At 31.8% G+C, this 22,576-nt stretch overlaps 1 protein-coding gene across 5 annotated transcripts; it reads left to right on the top strand.

The window, feature by feature from the left end:
- Positions 1-289: 289 nt before the first annotated feature.
- On the top strand, positions 290-21,891 carry LOC115237579. 5 transcript variants are annotated; one of them, XM_029810716.1, is made up of 16 exons: positions 302-928; positions 5,457-5,615; positions 8,160-8,350; positions 8,456-8,603; positions 8,697-8,991; positions 9,099-9,437; positions 9,517-9,689; positions 9,935-10,077; positions 11,472-11,558; positions 12,761-12,973; positions 13,429-16,968; positions 17,799-17,906; positions 18,233-18,343; positions 18,825-18,929; positions 19,282-19,488; positions 19,566-21,891. In XM_029810716.1, exons 3-16 carry the CDS (start codon positions 8,192-8,194, stop codon positions 19,743-19,745), a joined length of 5,808 nt encoding a protein of 1,935 aa, XP_029666576.1. In that variant the 5' UTR covers positions 302-928; positions 5,457-5,615; positions 8,160-8,191; the 3' UTR covers positions 19,746-21,891. The 5 variants fall into 5 exon arrangements, with proteins under 5 accessions (XP_029666577.1, XP_029666576.1, XP_029666575.1 ...); XM_029810718.1 differs by having other exon boundaries at positions 303-517; XM_029810717.1 differs by lacking the exon at positions 5,457-5,615 and having other exon boundaries at positions 290-517.
- Positions 21,892-22,576: the final 685 nt, after the last annotated feature.

Here is a 22,576-nt window from a genome sequence, read left to right as displayed (position 1 = left end):
AATTTAAAATATTTTTAAGTAAGCATTATACAGAGAGCATTATGTTAAAAAAAAAAAAAAAAAAAAAAAGTAATATCGCTATAGTTTCTGCATTAAAGCCCGTATTAGACAACGCACTGAAAATTGAAGATTGGAATTTGACTAATCAGAGCAAAAGGAACTAAAATTTCTTTATCCTGATTGGTCAAATTTCAATCTTCAATCTTCGATCTCAATTTTCAATGCGTAGTCTGATACGGGCTTAAGACCTTCCTATTTTATCGGAGTCGCAGCGCCATCTAGCGGAGAAAATGCGCACAAATAGGGCGTATATACTTGTCGATTGCGTCATGGGAGAAATTCTGCTTTTCCTAGTCGCCACTAATCGTCGTCAGCTATGACAGCGGTCGCATAAGAATATCGAATCGAAGGCAGTGCCGTAGCGGTATTCGATAAAGTAACGTTGTCGAGTGTACCGTTGTCTTCTTACAGTTACGTGTAGTTTAGAATTCTACGGGAGGAGCGAAAGGAAACGAAGGTAATTTCGGGGCGGCGTCCGCGTCATTCTCGCGAAACACAATTTCTTCGCTGCGCACTCGATGGACTATTTGAAAATGGCGCGGGTAATGAGGGCCGTGGCCCCTGCGTTTGGCGTCGTTTTGTGATACTGTAATACAATTATCTGGCTTATCTGCCGTTCATCTCGTTGGCACGAGAGAGAAAGAGAAAGAAAGTTGTTTACGCGTGCCCGCTACTACGAGTGCGAATAGCTGGTGTGTGCCCGTTTTCTATTCGGTTTAATTTCGAGAAACAAGAATCTCGGTCGCGGAGAACCAAGCCCTAATTACTCTCCGCCGGACTCTCTATATTGGTCGTCCGTATCATTGTTCGCCGCGCTTCTTCTTCGCATTGGTACGTCGTATACGGAGGCTGTATCCGCGTCCTACAGGTAAGTGTGTCATCTTCCGATATCGCCGACTGTCCTGCGGAGATCGAGGTTTTGTCGCCTCCATGGTCGCTTGATTGCGGTGTTTCCCGTATCGTAATGGACGACCTGTCGTCCTCGCGATCAATGATTTTCGATTATATCGGTACGATCGGGTCGTAGTCGAAACAATTGAAAAAATTGACGACGTTCGTTTGAATGAAGTTCGAAAATACAGGTACTTTCGACGATGTAAAATTTAACTTTGAGAAAAATGATTTCTCGCATTATATATATATATAACTATAAAACACACCTGTATGAAATGAATGAAATGTATGTATGTAAACATGTAAAGCATGAATAAAGCCAAGTATACTTATAAGGTGTTTCCGGAAAGAGGCGATAAATTTAAAATCCGTTACAGCACAGAACATTCCAAAATATTGCTGCAATGTTGCTGCAAGAGATTGCAGTAATATTAAAATTGCTACCTTCACACAGTAACATTGCAATGTAACATACCTATAATAATGTTATGTATTACTATAAACGTATTTATAATAATACAGTGTGTATAAAGATATATTTCTCTCTCTCTCTCTCTTTTTCATATTAATTTGACACGATTCCTAAATCGGCTTACATATCTGTAATTAAATATTTGTAACTACAGATGTATAAATCAGTTTAAGAAATGTGTAAATTTTAAGATGGAAGACATCTGTAAATACTGTATTATTATAAATACGTTTGCAATAATACATAGCATTATTACAGATATGTCACATTGTCATATATATATGATGACAAAAACATTTGGTGATCCGTAATAACGTAATTAAATAAATAATAAAATAATTAAAGTTAAATAATTTATTTCGTAAAATTCCATATTTTTTTATGGATTTTTAATGGATTTTTTTATTAGATATTTAATAGACATTTTTACACAGACAATTTTTAAGTAGACAACAAATAGTGGAGAGAAAATTCGTCACATTTGCATTCATGATTTGCCATTCGCACTGATTCGCCAGCGGAGCGGTTTTTCAACGAAATAAAAGGGTGCGAATCACTACGAATCAGTTCATTCGTGTTGATTTGGATATAGCGTTACACTACGCGTGCAGATTCGTAGTTTGTATGTTTCCATGACTCATGTTGGAAGGTAAAAAAGTCAAATAAAAATATCATTCATAATTTATCGAAATTATACAGAATCGCTTATTCATTTTCTTGTTGAAATATTACGATAAATTATGTTCACTATAAATGGCAAATGACAATTCACGAATGATTAACTACGAATTGCGAATAATGTGGAGAATCTACAATAGCGAATGACGAATTTTCGTCAATTATTCCGAATCACGAATTGCGAATCGAGGATATGCGCATAGTCTGGCGCCAGGATAACAAGGTCATGCGATGCAGTAAGCGTCAGTAATAAAACAGAAAAATAAAATTTAAAATCATAGAGTTTTATAATTTTAATTTACAGAAATCGAGCAAAAAAGTTCAACAAGATCAAAAACCGATGGTTTAAGGCCTTAAGGAGACATCGCCGGATACGGATTGTTTAACAAAAGTTACTTCATTTAATGACGTACCACTTCTTTAAATTTATTGTCACTTTCCAGAAACACCCTGTATATGCATCTGACCATGTAAATTGATACTTCGAAGCCTTTGATTCACATTCAGATGTCGTACATTAAAGAGGAAAATCTCTTGCTTTATATTGTTTGTAATTGATAGTCATATGTTATGACACAAGCACGCTTTTTTTTAAAATGAAATTTATTTTTGAATCCCGCACTTGATTTTAAACTATTTAAATAGTTCAACGAATCTCAGGCTACTGCAACGCATTCAATGTAAAAGCCTTTGAACAAAATGCAGATTCGATAACTGCGTTTATTAAGGAGGGAGCGCTAAAAAATGGGGTGCGAAAACTATTGTGAGCGTGCAAGTCGGCGGTGCACACATGTTGTCGGGATGTATTGATCTGATCGAAAATTTCATAGAGTCTGAAAACATAGTTATATACATTTTTTAAGCGAGAATAATTATATTGATACTGGTATGAATTTTGACAAATACTCATTTATAGTCCATGTACGAAGAACCTCATTACTTGATTAATTGCGTTGTTGTTTTTACATCACCGAACCGTCACGCCATGCGTATTGTTTACATATATATGAGTAACGCACGTATAACAGTCACGCAATATGACAAAAAGAAGAATGGGTTACATGAGAGGTGTTGTATATGACCGAATAGGTATCGAGCGTCAATAGTATGAATCGATTACGGGGATATCCCGTGTATATACCGGGTGTTTCAGAAGGAACAATATACGTGAGTATAAAAGTGTGACGCGACGACGTACGAAGTGTGACGCGACGACGTACGAAGACTATATAAATTTTTCAAATTTTTATCGAAAATTTCACATTTGCAACATACTTTTTATAAAGATTCTAAAATTTTAAAAATATTCTAAAATTTTACTCAAAGATTATTGTTTTACGTCGAAAAAGCAATTATAAGCTTCATTCAATCTTTAATTTCAATTTAAGCTTAAATCATTGCTATTTTGTTTGGAATAAATCTATGTGTATTGCTTGAATGCTAAACCGTGAAAGCTTGTTCTGATATTTTCGATGCGAAATTATATTTGATTGCGATCACCGTTACGTTCAAATTTTTTCAAAGAAAGGTAGAAAAAAAGAAAGCCAAGTCTACATGCCTATTCCAAAAACTGATGTACAGAGAATATTGTTTTAATATATATTTTACTCATCCACACAAAATAATTATACACGAAAGTATTGTGTTTCAATACTTCAAATTATATTTTATTACTTAAATTTATTTTTTTTTTTTTTAAATGCTGATATCAGAAAAGTGCGTCAATTAGGAGCTTATACACTTAATAACTTGTATGCACTATATGACTATATAATTTAATTTTTGTATTATATATATTATATTTTAACATTAAAATTATTATATTAAATATAACGTATGATCTATATTTATAACAATTGTGTATTTAACTAAAGTATTTGTATATATATTTTTTAATATAATTATGATATGTACACAACTTGCATATATACATATACACATACCTGCAAGATACATTTTCAGTAATGCTACGAAATCATAGTTTTATAATGTACATCGTCTTTTTTCCTCTTTCATGTGCATTTAAACTGTGAAATTGCAGACCAGTCTTTTTCCGTTTTCAGTTCATTTTTAGATTTGAAACACAATGAGACATGTGAACGTCTTAAAATTTTGAAAACACGGTTACTTGATAAAAGTGAATAATTATTCATTAAATACGCGACTTTCACATTGTGCGAATCGCAATTAACAACTGCAATTGTCGAAATGTACAATTCACTGAATCCTTGTATTATTCTGTGAGGAGAGATCTAGATCTACTGAAACGCGAATTTAATATAATTCGCGTTACAATTTTTTAGCATTAAACATGATCTTTTTTTTTTCAGTTATACGGTAAAAATTTAATTTTACACTTTGATTGACAATTTTAATTGCGGAAATATTGTGCGCGTATATTTTCAAGTACATGATGGTGTTAGAATACAAATATATAATTTAATAAATTTATAAATTATTAAGCTCTTCTTTATATTTGGCATCTTTGATTTCTTTATTTTATTAATCTTATGATGTTCTTCTAAAATCCTTCAAATAACATGGTTTTAAATAGTAGTTTTGATCTATTAATATGCCTCGTTAAAGATGTTATGTTATGAGTTTAATTGATCATGTAGCTATGTCACAAGCATCTGTAATGGAAATAGCGACAATGAGATATCTGATCAAGCTCAGTACTTGGAAAATAAACGTAGATAGGCGTGGTTTACTATGTGGCATTGCTTACAATTAGCAGTGACTGGTATGATTTGCAATGAACTTGGATAAGCTGGATGTTAATTTTTGCGCACAGTTGTGTTTTTTTTCTATCAGCATATTTCTCTTCCGCCATGATCTTTTATGCTAAATTAACCTTTCGCGCTCTATCTCCATGTTCTATTTCGAAATCATCTCTCAAAATCATTTGAATTGAATTAAACCAAAAAAATTCTAACTTGGATAGGAAAAAATATATTAAAAAATGATACTAATTCTAATTATGATTTGTAAACATCTCAAGTTTTATTTTGCATTTTTATTTCTGTGCACTTTGTGCATTGTGATATTCATTGAAATTTTGTGGTATCTTCCATTGTGATGCAGGACAAAACACGTTCTCCATAATAATGACTCTTGTAGCTCTGGTCGAATGTCGATACAATACACACAGAAACGCCCTCGTAATTATTATAAATTACGCACGTACATCTCCTCGGCGTGAATCACGCGTGCTTGTGCATGACGTAATCAAAGTATATTGTATTTTATGCGTTTGCTCTTGCTAGCATATGCATTTATTTTTTATATGAGAACAGGCAGATTATAACGTCGAAATAAATAAAATCTAATTTATTTCAAAACTTATTGTTAGAATACGTGCGCGCGATCGTCGCTGTTGCCGTTGCTGTTGCCGTGGTCGTCGCTGCCGTGTCATTTCGCGACCAGTAATCACCAGTATTATCTCATCAGTCCAGTAAAGAACATGCGTAAAGGCCGCCCACTTCCAGTGATGATGACACTTTCCAAATTCGTACGTCTGAACTTTGTTCTGTCTGGACATCCATTATTTTTGTACCATTGGTTAAACACAGAAGTTAAGGATATTTTGGCTGTACAATAGAAGCAAAAAACTGTTAAAATTAACAAAAAAAAGATATTTCTTACGTTTATATTGTTTGAAAAATCAAATAAATAAATCCGGATTATAAAAAGAATTAAAGTAATCACAAAATAATATGGTTTTTGTCGTTTTCATAAAAGAATATTTTTCCTAATTTATGACAAAAATGTTTGATCATGAATACCTTCTGGATACAACTGCAAGAAACAAAAAAAAAAAAACGAATAATTTGCAAAAACAGAAAGAGAGATAGATAATATCTTTCTATAATTTTTAGTAAATAATTTTTAAACGAGTAAGTGGATCTAAATCAAGTTTTGCACAAATATTTATTAGAGTTTTCTTAATATATGTGAAAATTTTTGTTTCGCTGTGGCAATGTTTTTTCCTTGTCAAATTTGTCAATAAGTGCTATAATACGCGATTTTTTATAAGAATTAATAGTAACTTTAAATTTAAATAATTTCCAAACCGTTAAGAGAATTGTGCTTAGGTTTTGCACAGATATTCAGAAGAAATAATAGAACAGTCTACGAAATTTTCATGCTTTTATTAATGTTTCGGCATATGACACATATATCCCTAAGACAAGAATGACTAATATGAAAAAAATGAAAAAAGAATAAAATATTAAAATTATATTAGCTATAATCAAAAAATTTCTTTTGAGGAGTGAAAGTCTTAATAATATAGGTATATTATTATACTTAATTTTGATTGTAGTGAAACTTCTCCAACACTTTGCATACCGTAGCTATATTACTCTTAAAATATGTTAAATTATATTAATTATACGTTAAAATACGTTAAATTGCTTTTTTGCGATTTTAATCGCAAATTTCTTAAAATTGTAATGGAGCAGTTTGGAAGTCATATTCAGCATCAAAAAGACTACGGGAAATGCAGTTAGTTTTTCTCTTGTGTTTTTTTAACTATATTATCAGCGTGTGTATTTACCGAAGCAAATTATAAACATGTTTAAAATTAAACTCATTAAAATTACTAATAAGATGTTTTTTTACCCCAAGTAAAATATTTTCATTTGTATACTTATCGTTAGTATTTTTTCTTGTTGCTTAAGAGCTTATTAATCCCGTCGACTCAATCGCCAAATCGGTGTAGAATAAAAAATGTCGAGCTGTTATTTTATCTAATCAAGGAGAGGCTTATGTCCTGATCATCAATACTTTCAATCTCGTTGCATGTTTCGAAAGTGTGCGAATTCCAGCAAGCCGTATTCTTAAGAGCACGTTAATCTTGCAAATGCGAATGTGTGTGTCCTTAAAAGTGCATTGTGAGATCTCCGGAATGTTAACGACTATCGTTTCATGCACTGATAGCACTGATTCAGCAGCAATTGTAACTAATAGCGAATTCAATAGGGATGTTCTAGTACGCACTGATGCACATTTTTGAAGGCTATCGCATACAAATTTATTAATTTCGAATTGCAGGCTTCTTAAGATATTAGTAATGAATTTTGTAAATTTGCTATATTATCATTATTATAATATTGCAATTAATGTAAACTGCAAATAAATCATTTTAATTAAAATAAATATACAAAATGTGATCTCCCCTTGACCAATAATACTTGCCTCACAGCCATCTCATCGATAGTTGGATACGTTTAAATATTTTGGCGTATTTTAAATCATTTTAAAGCCCTAAACAATACAGGAGAACTTGTAAATTGAGAATTGAAATAGTATAAATAGTGCTCTTGAAATGTTCTAATAAGAAAAAATGGATTGCAATTGAAAGAGCAAATATCTTAAGAAGTCTGTAATTTGGAATGAATGAAAAAAAATTATAAAAATAAAAAAATGAAAGCTTTTCTGAATGCCTGAATGAACTTTTTTTATTCTTATAATCAGTAGAGTACACTACTAAAGTTTGGTCAGACTGTTCATAAATCTTTTTATTCACCCTGTTTATTATTTTGTCCTTTTATTCGTTATGAAGTTCAAGAATACGCATCCTATTTATAGTTCAATGAATCTCCAATCAAAAACTATATATATCTTCATTCTTCATTCTTCATTAATAATAAAATCATAATCGGCATATGCGCTGCGTGACAAGCGTACATTTGAAGAACCCTCACGAAATATTGATTATTTCTCCGTGTGGCACCAGGTTTAGATGCGATTTATATAGCGAGATATCGTGTTGACACGAGACCTTCTTTATTCTGGCGATATTACCGAAAGATTGTAGAAAAGTATTAAGATAAGTCTCTGGTTATACCTAAAGCCTTTTCCTTCAGTATATAGTAATTTTATAGCTAAATATACATATGTATATTTTGATATTTTGGAACATAGAAATAAAGGGAGCTAAAGATTGCTGCTTTCATGATTCAGAATAATTTCCTTATCGACGAATATAATTTATATATTCTTTCGCGGTTGTTTTACTATTATGGAGAAAAAATAATGTGTTTAATTTTAGATATAAAATCGGATATAAAATAAAGCGGAAATATGCCGGAAGAGCAAAAGACTACTGATGCTCCGACCGAAGCAATGGCGGAAAATGGAACCGGTACAAACTCGCCCACCAAGAGCCCGGTTAGCAAAGGAAAAATGGCTCTTGCCAAAATTACCCTTCTAGACGGTACTGTACGGGATTACTACATCGATGTGAGTGTGCAAAAGTTTTGATCATGTTTATTATATGTATATAAATGAAAAAAATTATATTCTGTTTATTTGATGTTAATGTTAGATATATTGGATTTATTGCAGAGAAAGGCGAGAGGCCAAGAACTTCTCGATATGATTTGTCAAAGCATGAATTTACTGGAGAAAGATTATTTTGGTCTTATTTACGAAGACAGACACGATTCTCGCAATTGGTTGGATCTTTATAAGAGAATTATAAAATTTATAAAAAGTATGAAAACTCAAACAAAAAAAATCATTATTGATATAATGATAGATAATAATATGTGGGAGTATTTCCTCTAAAGTTAATGTATGATTTTAGCTGAACCATGGAAGTTTAATTTTGAAGTGAAATTTTACCCACCAGACCCAGCTCAATTGCAAGAAGATATTACGCGTTATCAACTGTGTCTACAAATCAGAAACGATATTATTACAGGTCGTCTACTTTGTTCTTTTGTGACACATGCTCTCTTAGGCTCCTATCTGGTTCAGTCAGAAATTGGAGATTATGATCCTGAAGAACATGGAAGAACATATTTGAAAGATTTTAAGTTTGCACCTAACCAAACGCCTGAATTAATCGAGAAAGTGATGGATCTCCATAAAACACATAAGTTAGTTTCGTTTTTGTATAAACAACTGTGTTTCAATTTGTAGGATGAGGAAACATAGCATAATAGTTATTGTTTAATTAAATAGTAATTTTTTGGCTATGTTACAGAGGTCAAACACCCGCCGAAGCGGAACTCCATTATCTCGAAAATGCGAAAAAATTAGCTATGTATGGCGTAGATCTTCATCCCGCAAAAGATTCGGAAGGTGTTGATATAATGTTAGGTGTATGCGCTTCAGGCCTTCTTGTTTATAGAGATTGTTTAAGAATTAATAGATTTGCCTGGCCAAAGATATTAAAAATATCTTACAAAAGACATAATTTCTACATTAAAATTAGACCAGGTGACTTTGAACAGTTTGAATCTACAATTGGATTCAAATTGGCAAATCACAGAGCAGCAAAAAAATTATGGAAAGTGTGTGTGGAGCATCATACTTTCTTCAGGTAAGTAATAATTGTAAGTAGCATTTTTTTAAATTCATGGCACACATTTTAATCAAATGAGAAATTTTTATTTTTATAGACTTATGAGTCCAGAGCCTGTGAAGAAAGTGGGATTAATTCCATATCTGGGATCTCGTTTTCGATATTCTGGAAGAACTCATTACGAAACGAAGAAAACCCCTATTGATAGACAACCTCCGCAATTCGAGAGGACTTTGAGTGGCCGACGCCTCGCATCTAGAAGCATGGATGGTAAATAAAATTTTTATCACTTGCAAATAATGATTTAGTAGAAACTTTAATTGCTGCAATTCATATTATATGTTTATTCAGATACATGTCTGATTTAAAAGTTTTCCACTAGGGCATACACAAGCTTGCATAAGCATGAGTTTTTTCAAAATATTTATTATAAACCACAAGTGCCTTTTTATAATTATATCCTTAAATCTATCTGCAATACTGAGATGTTGAAGTAGTGTGACTGCCTTGTATAGCATTAGGTGGGCCTAAATCAGTTGAAACATATGGTTCCGAACCAAGCAAACGGCATACTATGAGCTATGAGCCTGAGACACTTCCTGATGATATAGAACATATAGACCGACGGCCTAGCCCAATAAAGAAACAAAAAGAGAAGGTAATATATTTATACGTTTGTATTAGAGAGAGAGGGAGATAAAAATTCTTTTTATATTTAAAAAATTGCTAGAATGTAGAGTACGCATAAATTTCAACATGTGAATGTGAAAATGACTCGCAGCAAAATTTATAAACGATATGCGCTGTAATTTTGAAATGTTCGCGCTTTCAAATTAAATATTTAATTATTAAAAAACAATACCATTAATACATAAAAAAATTTACGCGATATAATGTACAAATTTCATAAATTAAGAGCGCAACAACATTTATACAATATTCTTGCAAAAGTTTCTATCAGAAAAGTAATAAAACAACAATTGTGCCTTACGTTCTCCATTGATGTATAAGTGAGTCAATAGAGATTGATCCAAAGCATTATCCAGGATTAATGATAAGGACATGACGCGTATTTGATCCCTTTGAAGCGCTTGATGAGCCTTCTTATTTCTCACGTTCGGGGTGCTTGATTGCCGTGAATTCCTTTGCCTTTTACGTTCGGAGTGTTTGATTACCGTGAGTCCCCTTGTCTCTCACGTTCGTAGTGCTTGATTACCGTGAGTTCCCTCATCTCTCACGTGTGTGTATGTCTAATATAATGATAACGTTTACAGTTTTGCATAAAAAAATAAAAATGAGGCTAATAATACGCGATGAAACTGTTCTTTGAACATTTCAGCATGTATTCAACAGATGAAAAAGAAATAAAAAGAATTAAGAAATTTGTTTTTGTATCCAATATTTTCGATTGGTTTCGGATTAAATTTTTTATTTGTTTTATTTGTTTGGATTACGTAAATCTTGAGCAATTCTTTTCCAATCAAACGCATACACACATGTGCACGCTTACTAGACGAACGGACGGACAGAGACTAACAACCATGTGAGAAGTAAGAAGACTCACATTAATAATCAAGCATTCCAAAGGGATAACTCACGTTCTCATCGTAGATCGTGGGTAATGCTAAGAATGGGAATTTACATACATCTACATCTATAGTTATCCACGCGCGCGCGCGCGCATACACACACGTACACACACACAAATTCACGTGCGCGAAGAAATCTTATAAAAATTATCAACTCCTTATCTTACCCATTCTGTCATCTTATTCCTCTTTCCTCTACACAAATTTGGATTTATTATATAATGTTGCATGTCAATGCAACAAAAGCATGTCAATTTATATCATACAACACATATTAGAGAATCGCGTATCACATGTATTGTTTGAGATATAAGAGTAGAATTGAACTCACAATCAGTACATAAGTAAAATTATAAAGATCTCTATCACATTAGAAAGCTTAAGTCTTGAAAAATTAATATTTTCTATTTTTGGAACATATTGATAGAGAGAGTATGTTATAATCATTAACTAACATCAATAGCTTACACGAAAAACCAGTGCTGGAACAACATCAGCTAGCAGTACCAGTAGCCTTGAAGGAGAATATGACGCGGACCGTGAGAGAAAGGTATAAAAAATTGTAGCTAATACGTCTGCTACAGTTTATTTTATAATGACACACACACACACATACACACGTATATATAATTACACAGGGTGCTCCCAGGTTAAATGGCAAAATTTAAAATATGAATTTAGGACCTACAAAAATAATTTTCCTCTGCAAGTATGCTCGCAAATACTTTGTTCAAGAGATATTGATATTTAAGTCTAGATATTGACCTTTTAAGTCAGAACTATAGGAATGAATAATATCGTTTTTTTTCTTTTTTTTTTAATTTTTTAGATTGAAGATTATTGACAGGCTTGTGTTTGCACTGTAAAGCTAAAATAGAGGATGCAAGCGTGCAAAGAAAGCACAATGTCAATCAGCTATTCGTTTTCTCATCGATAGGTGCAATGCTTGTCTCCGGGTTGGAGGCCATTATTTTATCAAAATATTTAATAATTAAATTTTGAGTACTGTAAAGCAATAAAAAGGATAAAAGTAAATTATTTCGACATTATTCATTTCTATAGTTCTATAACTTAAGAAATCAATATCTCTTGAACGAAGCGTTTGCGAGCATACTACAGAGGAAAATTTTTTGTTTGTTTTGGAGGCCTACATTCATATTTCAAGTTTGGCCATTTAACCCGGGAGCATCCCTTATATTTATCTAATATTATTTTTTGTATGTGTAATATCGCACACGTTTTGTTTTTTTCAATGCATGTTGCTTTTTTTTTAAATTTGTACTCATAAAAATTCATACGGCTATCAATATAAAGTGTTACTTATCTATTTAGTAATATTAGCAATGCAAGCATGCAGGTAAAAACTTAGAAAATTATTTTGTCGTGTTGATTATTATGTAAATTTATAAATTTTAATGAGACTTGGATAAAGTTACTTTATGGCGGCTATTGTTTAATATGAACGTTATTTAAATGTATATGTAAGTACTATTGTTGTGCAATTATACATATACATATATATATATATATATAATGTTACACATTAAATAAAAATTTTCTATATATGATATACGAGATAAATTTAACATAACAAACCACGACAAATACACATATTTTGAGAAGCTCATATGTTGTGCATAGAGCATGTATTGCATCTTTAAACGTGATTTTTCCTGTAAGTTTTAGTATTATTTTAGCAAAGTAGTGGCTTGATGCATGAAGTAACGTGTGATTGAATAAATTTACTTGTAGAAACCGGTCGGAGGAATAGCTGTCCTACCGCCCGGTAATCTATCAAAGAAGAAGAAGGATAAACAAAATGAAAATGAAAAAGAAAATCACAATGATCTGAATAATACTGATCTGATTAATGACATTGATGACAAATTATTGTCTAAAAAAGAATTGAAAAAGAAGGATAAAGAAACGCCCCAAAAAATTAGAGAAAAAAAGGAAAAAGTTAAGGTAAGCTTATATTGTGTTGTACGCATATCGCTGTTTTTCTATATTTTTATAGAATATATATACATGATTAGACAAAAGACTTTTAAATATTTAATTTTAGTTTTTATTTTTTAATTTTTCAAGTAATATTCAGAGATATAGAGTTTATTATTTTTTACTATTATTTTTAAATATTATTCAATTAAATGTTTAGCATCAATTTTCAATAATGTTAAAAAATGTTTAATTGAAAACGTGTAATTAGTTTTCAATTGAATGTACATATGTTTATATAGTTTAAATTATAATTTAAATATGCACGCGAACATTAATTTCTACTTCTGCATAAATAATAAATTTGCATTTAATATGTAGATATCAGTTTCGATTAAATGTGAAACATATTTTTTATATAAATTATACATTACATGTATAGCATGTTTTTGTACTGCATGTATTTTTATATATTGTCTAAGAGTCCTGTCGGCGGTTTCCTGTTTGCGAAAAAGGATAAAGATAAGAAACAGAAAAAGGGCAAAGAACTCGATGAATCTATAGACAAGAGTGATGTTGAATCGAATCTTTCCATGTTGGAAAAGCAAGAAAAAGAGATCGATAAAGAAACAGATATGGAAAAAAAACAGCATCCTACAAAATCTTCTCAATTACCTGGTTACACGAAACCTTACGATTATGAAGAAACGGAAGCTTCGCCAACAAAAAAGCCATTTACCTCGCACGGTTTTACGTACGAAGATCGACCCGCATCGCCAGGAATACAAGATCACTCATCACCTACTTCAGCTAGTCGGAAAGCTACAGGATTGGCATTTAACTATGCTCCGGGAGAAGAGAAAAAGGTAGCAGAATCTGCAGAAAAGAGAAAAACGAAAGAAGCGGACAAGCAAGCATCAGGGTTAAAGACACCCGGGCTCAATTATGTAGAGTCTGCTGCCCTTAAGGAGCAACAAAAGAATGTTACAAAAGACACTGATAAGGATCAAACAGCGATTTTCATTGCTGGTGAATGTCAACATGAAGATAGTACCAATCAAGCTGCAATAGTGCCGCCAATATCAGCAGAATTTAAACCAGACTATCACATTTTGCCTCTTCCCGATGGTTCGAGAATCATCGGAGGTATGATTTATACCAAAGAGGGTAAACTATTAGATCAGAGTAATCTTGGACCATATGATAGCAAAATAATAGACGGTAAAGTTTGCGGGAAAGATGATAAGCTGCTAAAAAAAGCCGATTTCGGGCCACACGGAGTTCACATTAGCAACGGTATAATTACCGGGAAAGATAACAAACCTTTCTATCAAGAAATATTAGGTACAGATAGAAATTTAATAAAGAATGGTATTATTTATTCTCCCAATGGTGAAGCAGTAAAACAATCTTTCCTCGGGCCGAATCACGCAATAGTAAAAGAGGGAAAAATACTCTTGAAGAATGGCAAACCAGTTGAACACTGTCAATTAGGTACAGATGGAACATATGTGAAAGAAGGTCTCATCTTTACATCTAATTCCAAACCTATGACTCAGGGATCGTATGATACAGATGGAAAGTACATAGTTGCCGGTATAGTATGTAATGAAGAAGGCAAACCTTTGATGCAAATTGCAATTGTACCTGACAACACATTTATCTGCGATGGTTTAATTCATGGACGAGACGGAAAATTGCTTAATGCCGGGAAATTAGGTGTGGAAGGCCATACTGTTATAGAGGGAAAAACTTACTCGAAAGACAATAAATTGATCAAGCATGAATCTTTTAGTTCTGACGGATCTATCATAAAAGATGGCATAATTTACTCGAAAGATGGAAAATTCTTGACTCAAGGATCTTTGCTACCGAGCGGTGCTCACTTAAAGGATGGAAAAGTGGTTGGTAAAGATGGGAAACCTATTAAGCACGCGTTTTACAAATCGAATGGTAGTTTCGTGAAAGACGGTATGATATACGCAGAGAATGGCAGACTCTTGAATCAAATTCCATTGATAACTGATGGTCATTTTATCAAAGAGGGATTAGTGTATGGTAGAAATAACAAACCACTATCCCAAGGTCTTTTTAAGCCCGATGATCTTATAATTAAAGAAGGTATATTGTACAATGCGGACAATACAATAATGTCAAATATTAATCTCGGCCCTGAAGGATTGATAGTGAAGGATGGCACCGTTCTAGGCAAAGATGGTAAGCCAGCAAAACAGGAATCGTTTGGTTCGAATGGAAGCTATATAAAGAAAGGTATTATTTATGCGAAAAACGGAAAGCCACTTAATCAAGATTCATTAGTATCCGAAGGTGCAGCTATTAGGGATGGTAAGATATATAATATGGATGGCAAATTAGTAAAGTTCTCATTTTTCAAACCGGATGGCAGTTACATCAAAGATGGTCTTATTTATGGCAATGACAAAAAACCATTAAACTTGAATGCAGTTTTGCCAGAGGACAGCTTTATCGTTAACGGAGTAATATTCAATCATTCGGGAAAACCTTTGAATAGAGAATCATTTGGATCTGACGGCTCATACATAGCGGGAGGATTGGTTCACGGAAAAGACGGTAGGATCGTGTTACAAGGCGTGTTTGGTCCTGACGGTAACACAATTCGAAACGGTATTATCATAGGTAGAGACAATAAACCTTTGACACAAGACGATAAAGGTCCAGACAATATAGCGATTAACAACGGAAAAATTGTGGATAACCACGGAAATCCGAAGAATTTACCCTCGCTGATACCTGACGGATGTTATATACAAGACGGAGTAGTCTATGACAAAAACGGACAATTGTTGAGACAAGGTGCGTTCAAGCCGGATGGATGTTATATTCGAGATGGTCTCGTATATGGCTGGGGAGGCCAATTGCTGAATGCAGGATCTGAGTTACCTAATGATAGCTACATCGAAGAAGGTAAAATATACGGCAAAGATGGAAAACCCTTGAATCATATTTCGTTCGGTATCGAAGGTAGTTTCATCGAAAACGGCGTTATTTATGGAAAGAACAGAAAACTACTCAGTCACGGTACGTTTGGCAATGATGGTAGTTATATAAAAAACGGTTTACTATATGGGCCAAATGGAAAGCCGTTAAACAGAAGACGGACTATAATTACTGTCACATCCGTTCGTTACGGCTTAGTATGCGACGATGATGGGAAACCACTCAAATCGGGCAATTTTGATAATGACGGTAACGTAATCAAAAACGGCAGGATTTACGATCACACAGGAGGATACTTAAATCAAAATATTTACGGTCATGATGGTAACTTCATTAAAGATGGTTTAATTTACGGACGTAATGGAAAGCCTCTTTCTCAGGGAGCCTTGCCACCAGAAAGCAGTTTTATAAAGAACGGCAAGGTTCTCGACGCGAACGGTCAGCCGCTAACTCAGGAAGCATTCGGATCAGAAGGTCTGAAAATTGTACAAGGAGTCGTGGTAGATAAAACTGGTAAACCGGTGAAACAAGCAAATTTCGATGACGAAGGAAACATTGTCAAAGATGGAATAATTTGCACGCCTACCGGAAAACCACTCGACAAATATTTTATAACTATCACGATGGTGCATAAAGGACTCGTATGTGATAAGAATGAAAAGCCGATCGTACGAGCACCTTTCGGAACCGATGGTGGTTTCGTTAAAGACGGCAAAATACATGACAAGTTCGGAAAACTGTATAATCAGGAACTCTTTTCTGAGGATGGATCGTACGTGAAGGACGGTGTGATATATGGAAACAATAACCAACCGATGGATAGCACGACGATTCTGAAAGATTTACAAGAGCCACTAAAGTCTATTTCCGCGAAATTGAAAAAGTCTGCAATTTCGACTACGACACCGACAATCGTGAAAACGACAACTAAACAATCGGTAGTCAAGGATCAGGAAGGTGTGACGCAAAATATTCAAGAAAAAATCGAGGATCTTACACCAGGTGGCACAGGCCAAGTTACAGTATCTACTCACGTCAACAAGGTGATATGCTTGAAAAAAATAAAACTAGATTAAATATTATAATTCACCTTTTCAAGTCGAAAATCTAATATAATATCAGACATAATTTTGACAAACATAAGACTTGCATGTCTATAATTACATATAGTAATTTTTGCCGTTAGCCAATGCTATATAGAATACCTCTTTTTTTCATTTATGTTCCAAATGTATTGCATGAAATTTAATGATACATCTGTTTTGAATGAATGTGTAGTTAAAATCTTCAAAATTTGATAATAATTGTTTAAATGGAATGGATACTTTTGAATTCGCAAAAAAGTGTTTGCGATAAATGGTTTACAATAAATTATTACAATAAATTACGACAAATATAAATGAATTCACTGTTTAGTATTAATTTCAATTTTTTTGCAACTTTAAATATCTCATATTTTTTTGTAAATTCATGTAGAAACTAGTACTAAACAGTAAATTTATTTATATTTGTTGAGTAATTTGACGCAAGCGATTTATCGCACCCATTTTTTTGCAGATTTAGAGATATCTACTTTCTTTAATAAAGAAAGTATATAGTATATATATAGTAAATATTTTTTCACGAAGAACTTAAATTGTTTTGTAAACGTTGCAGCAGCTATTATCTTTGTATAATTTTATACGAATACAATCATTTTGTATAAACTTGCTTTACAATTGACCTTGTGCTTTACAAAACATGATTTAACACTTGCATAAAGATTACATTCTTACATACTTACTGGTTACCTTCCTCATACTTACATTTTTTAATAATTGTTTATCATTAGTTGTATGTTTTGAGATCTTAGTCACATCGTAGTTATATTTAGGCAGAGGCATCGGATGATGGTAGAACTCCATATATGACAGCAACAGCGGTCACTACACGTACTGCCCTGATGCATGAAGATCTTGAAAAGAATCAAAAAACAAGTCAGGTTTGTAATTAGTATTATTAGTGCCATTATATGTAGGATATTAATTAATGAGAATTTACATATTTGAAGTTTGTGCTGCATTTGCATGTGTGCATGTGTGTACGTACACACACATATGTATATATATATATATACATATTAATTTAAAACATATTTTAGAAAATTAAAAAACAAGATTTGTGTACGTACACACTCACACAATAGAAATAAATTTTGTTGTAGTGTAAAAGTTATTTTTATATCTTTTATATATGTATATTTTTTAAATTTTATTTTTGCCTAAGTATTATTATTTGCTACTTGCTATAATTTACTTTTCATATTAGGTAGAGGAAAAGACTGTAGCACATACAACTGCGACCAGTGCAACGAGGCAAGAGCAACGAGTAGTAACGCAAGAAGTTCGAACCACGAGTCACGTGCTTTCTGGCGAACAGGTAATTTCTGGATATTTCTTTTTCAGGTTACGCGCTTGAAATTAATAAGTGAAGCATGTAAGCGTTTTTGTAAATTGCTACATGGATATTTTTTGGATTTTGATTTAACTATCATTTAAGTTTTTATCATTTCATGTAACATTGTGCTGTATATACATATGATCATAGCACAAATATAAGATTGCTTCACATATACACAATATTTACTTGTGTCACATATTTAATATTTAATTCTAACTATTCTGAATATTTTTTTAAAATTGCATTATTTTAACACTTTATTAGATGCATAAATTATAAAAGTCATATAAAATATCGTTAATATTTTATAAATTAATTATAAACAATATAATTCCTGATTTAACAATAATTCAATTAACAACACATTTAGTCATATTCATATTTTTATAATTATTTATTTTTATTTATTTTTGTTACAAATAAAATTTGTGTGGCTTGGTTAACACGTTGCATGGCGTAGCTGTTCTTACGAAGATTAAGTACATCGAGTTCAAGCAGCGGAGATTCAGGCACACCGATTGATCTTGATGATGACCAACAGGCTTTCTACAATCAATATTATCAGGTAATCAAATAATAGTCGGATCAAATAATTAAATCAGTTTCCTCTATTAATATATGGAGCAGAAGATTGTGCATATTTAAGAGCAGCAGGATTACAGGTATTCATAAACACGAAATATTTTGGTCTAGTTTGTTTTAGCAGCTAACCCAATGCAGTGCATTGCATTAAGGTATTTTTGCTTTGTATCTTTGTATTGTATAATGTTTAAAGAAATGTAATTTATGTCTTATTTTTTTATACGCAGAGACAGAACATTAATTTTATATTGTGATTTCTGCTATTTTCAAAAATAATATATTTTTTGTTTTAACGGATTTTCAAATAAAAGATCTGTAAATAAATTTTGATCCAGGGAGATCCAGCTGTTATTGCAACTGAGAAGCATGTTTATACGGGAGAACCAGAGAGTAATGTGACGACGACGACGACGGTACCCGTAGTGACAACCGAAGCAAGAAAAGTAGCTCTCGAGAGTGAAGATGGTAACTATAGCGCAACAGGAGAAATAGTCAGTACACAGACTATATCCAGTAAAACCCGTACTGTTGAAACTATCACGGTTTGTATATTATTCTACTAATATGTTATTTATATCAATATATGATTATATATTTTGTTATTAATTGCTGGTTACAGTATAAAACGGAGAAAGATGGCGTAGTTGAGACACGAGTGGAACAGAAGATAACGATACAATCGGATGGTGATCCGATTGATCACGATCGAGCTTTAGCAGAGGCAATACAAGAAGCCACCGCTATGAATCCGGATATGACAGTAGAAAAGATCGAAATACAGCAACAAACAGCACAGTAATTATTTGAAAATTAATCGTCACATACATATAAAAGGGCACTCTTGGTCTATAAATAGCACGAACGATTCGTTAATTTAGAGACTAGGAAAATATATTGGTATTTATAATACATATGCACGCATTGCTGGTTGCATCATGAAAAGAAAAAAAAAAAACTAGACTGAAGTATGCTACCAAAAACGTCGCGATAAATCTTTAAATATTCTATGAAGTTAATATAAAATAAAGCAAGGAACAATATTAAGCTTTATATCTTCTTTCCTTCAGAAGGTCAAAGAAGACTTCTGCTTGTGGCTTGCCCAATGACTCGAGCTTAAACCCAATATAAAATCGAGTTTGATAGTTGGAAATAATGAAACATTAATGAAATTTTTTTATTGAAGAGAATGATATCTCGTATTATAAACTGTACGGTGTTCATATTGAAATGATTAAGAAAATATATTTATATGCACGAGAGTATAAATAATATATATATATATATATATATATAATATATACATAGCTATGTATATGTATGTAAACAAATGGATAAGCTATTTATACATAGTTATGGCGATAATTATAGGTATAAAAGACAGGGTGCCCTGCAACTTAAAGTTTTGATAATGAGCATTTCATAACAGTAAAAAGAGAAATTATTACACATAACGATACAGATAATAATCTATACACGATGCAACAATATTGAAAATTTTACAGTAAAGTAAATATTGAAACATTTTAAATTGAATTAATATGTCATAATTTTTGTAATCAACCAAACCTATTAAAAGCATGTTTCCCTCTATCTGAAGTTTCTGTCCTCTAATTATAAACTTATTACTTTCTCCTGTTCATCTTGTAATACTAACCCTACTATATATTAGTAATGTCTAAATGCAATAAGATAAGCTTTTTAAAAAAATATATGTATAGTTTGACTATGAAATTCATATTGGCTTTCCAAAAAAAAAAAAAAAAAAAAAAATATGTGGAGTTTATTACATAAATAAATACACACACGTATTATATCACATTTCACACATAGAGGATAAATTATTAGAAATTGTCATTAAATGTCGTATAAAAAAAAAAATGACAAAAACATATATTGTTTAGTTTTGAAAGAGACATTCTATAGTAAACACAATTTTGTCCTAACAATAAGTGGTACCACTTCCGAAATTACAGAATTATCTCTGTTTTTTAAATAAATCATATGTTTTTTTTTTTACATAAGTTCATTTTCTTCATCATTCCACCTCTAAAAATATGAAGATTAAAAATCTATGAGATATATTTCCTAATTTATTTTGATATGTTGTGACAAAATGTATATCTTGTAAAATATTCATTTTTTCTAAAGACTTTATTTTAATACTTTTATACATTAAATAATAAGCTAAATTGATCGATATTAAAAATGTATATTTGCATTTAAGAAATGATATGCAATTGCATCTTGCAAATGCAATGTTGCATTTATAGAAATATAAAGATATCAATTATTTTACTCAATTTATAAGATATCTTGTAACTTATATCACAATATATCACAATAAATCATAAAATATCTCATAAACTCTAGATTTTTTTATGATTCTATGTTAATATTTTTATATGCAGAATGATGGAGAGACTCGATTTATGTAAGAAAAAGCACATAATTCTATTTATAAGAAAACAAATGTGACTTTGAAGCATTGAATGCGAAAACTTATGTATTTGGAACAAAATCGTGTCGATTGCAGGATGTTTGTCTCGAAATAAAGTAATTTTTATTTGAAACAATTTTTTTATGAAATATATATCTTAAGATTTATTAGAAGTAGCATCTTTTAATGTATGTAATTCAACCTGTATATAATATTGCTAATTGACAGAAATATTTGGAATTGTCAGTTTTTTATATGAGATAGAGTAAAAAATAAACCGAACTTTGCATATTGTTTTGTAATAATAAATGTTTAAATAAATAAATAAATGTGACTTGTTCGCATGCATACAAGATGTTAGTAGACATATTGAGAAAAGGTTACTAAACGGCAGTCAGTACAACTGTCAAAAGTACTATCGCACTTTATAAAACACTGTTACCGACAGCAATCGAATTTCAAAGATGCATCGTGAGCAGCGCAAATAAACATTAAATTGTATATGAAACTTGAGAAAATATTTATTGTAACTGACCATGAGACCCTTAATTTGCTATATGAAGCATATGATGATGAAATGTCACGCGTACACAGATTTATGAGTTGCATAAACGCTTCGAAAAAGGCCGTATATACATCAACGAATAATGATTCTTTTTGTACTTCCGCTATCTTTATACTTTCCGGATCTCGCTCTTGCTGATTTTTATCTCTTTCTTCAATTAAAAGATTTGACGAAGAATCGCCGGTTTGAATCAATAGAAGAGGCGAACAAGTTTTGCAACGCGAGCTCTGAAGAAAATTGCTAAGAATACTTTGCAGGACTGTTTTGATAAGTGGTATGGACGGCAAAAGTATCGTTGCTGAAGGTGCTTACACATCTTGAACGTGGTATATTGTAAAAACTTGCATTATTTATTTAATAAAAGTTTAAATAAAAGTTTGGTTTATTTTTGACTCTACCTCGTATGTATGTATAAAATGTTAATTATTATATTATAGGAAAATTCCAGAATTTATGTTGGCAATAATATTGTATCGTTTTTCATGTTGCAGCTATATAATAAATATGAGATATAATATTAAAACTATGTAGATTTCACTATATCTTGATTACTATATACTGACTAATACGATTAATAAAATAATTAAATTAAAATAATTAGTTAATTTATTTTATATATACCATATTT

The sequence above is a fragment of the Formica exsecta genome, unplaced genomic scaffold (assembly GCF_003651465.1).
Source record: "Formica exsecta isolate Colony F162 unplaced genomic scaffold, ASM365146v1 scaffold3, whole genome shotgun sequence".
In the NCBI taxonomy this organism is placed as follows: domain Eukaryota; kingdom Metazoa; phylum Arthropoda; class Insecta; order Hymenoptera; family Formicidae; genus Formica; species Formica exsecta.
Note: the sequence above shows the minus strand (reverse complement) of the source record. Positions and strands in the feature narration are given on the sequence as shown.

Bases quoted from the DNA above. Each gene is read 5' to 3' on its own strand.
- LOC115237579 (XM_029810717.1), top strand. From the start codon at position 8,192: ATGCCGGAAGAGCAAAAGACTACTGATGCTCCGACCGAAGCAATGGCG. The intron at 8,604-8,696 runs GTATGAAAACTC...GTATGATTTTAG, and splicing joins AATTATAAAATTTATAAAAA to CTGAACCATGGAAGTTTAAT. The intron at 8,992-9,098 runs GTTAGTTTCGTT...GCTATGTTACAG, and splicing joins GATCTCCATAAAACACATAA to AGGTCAAACACCCGCCGAAG.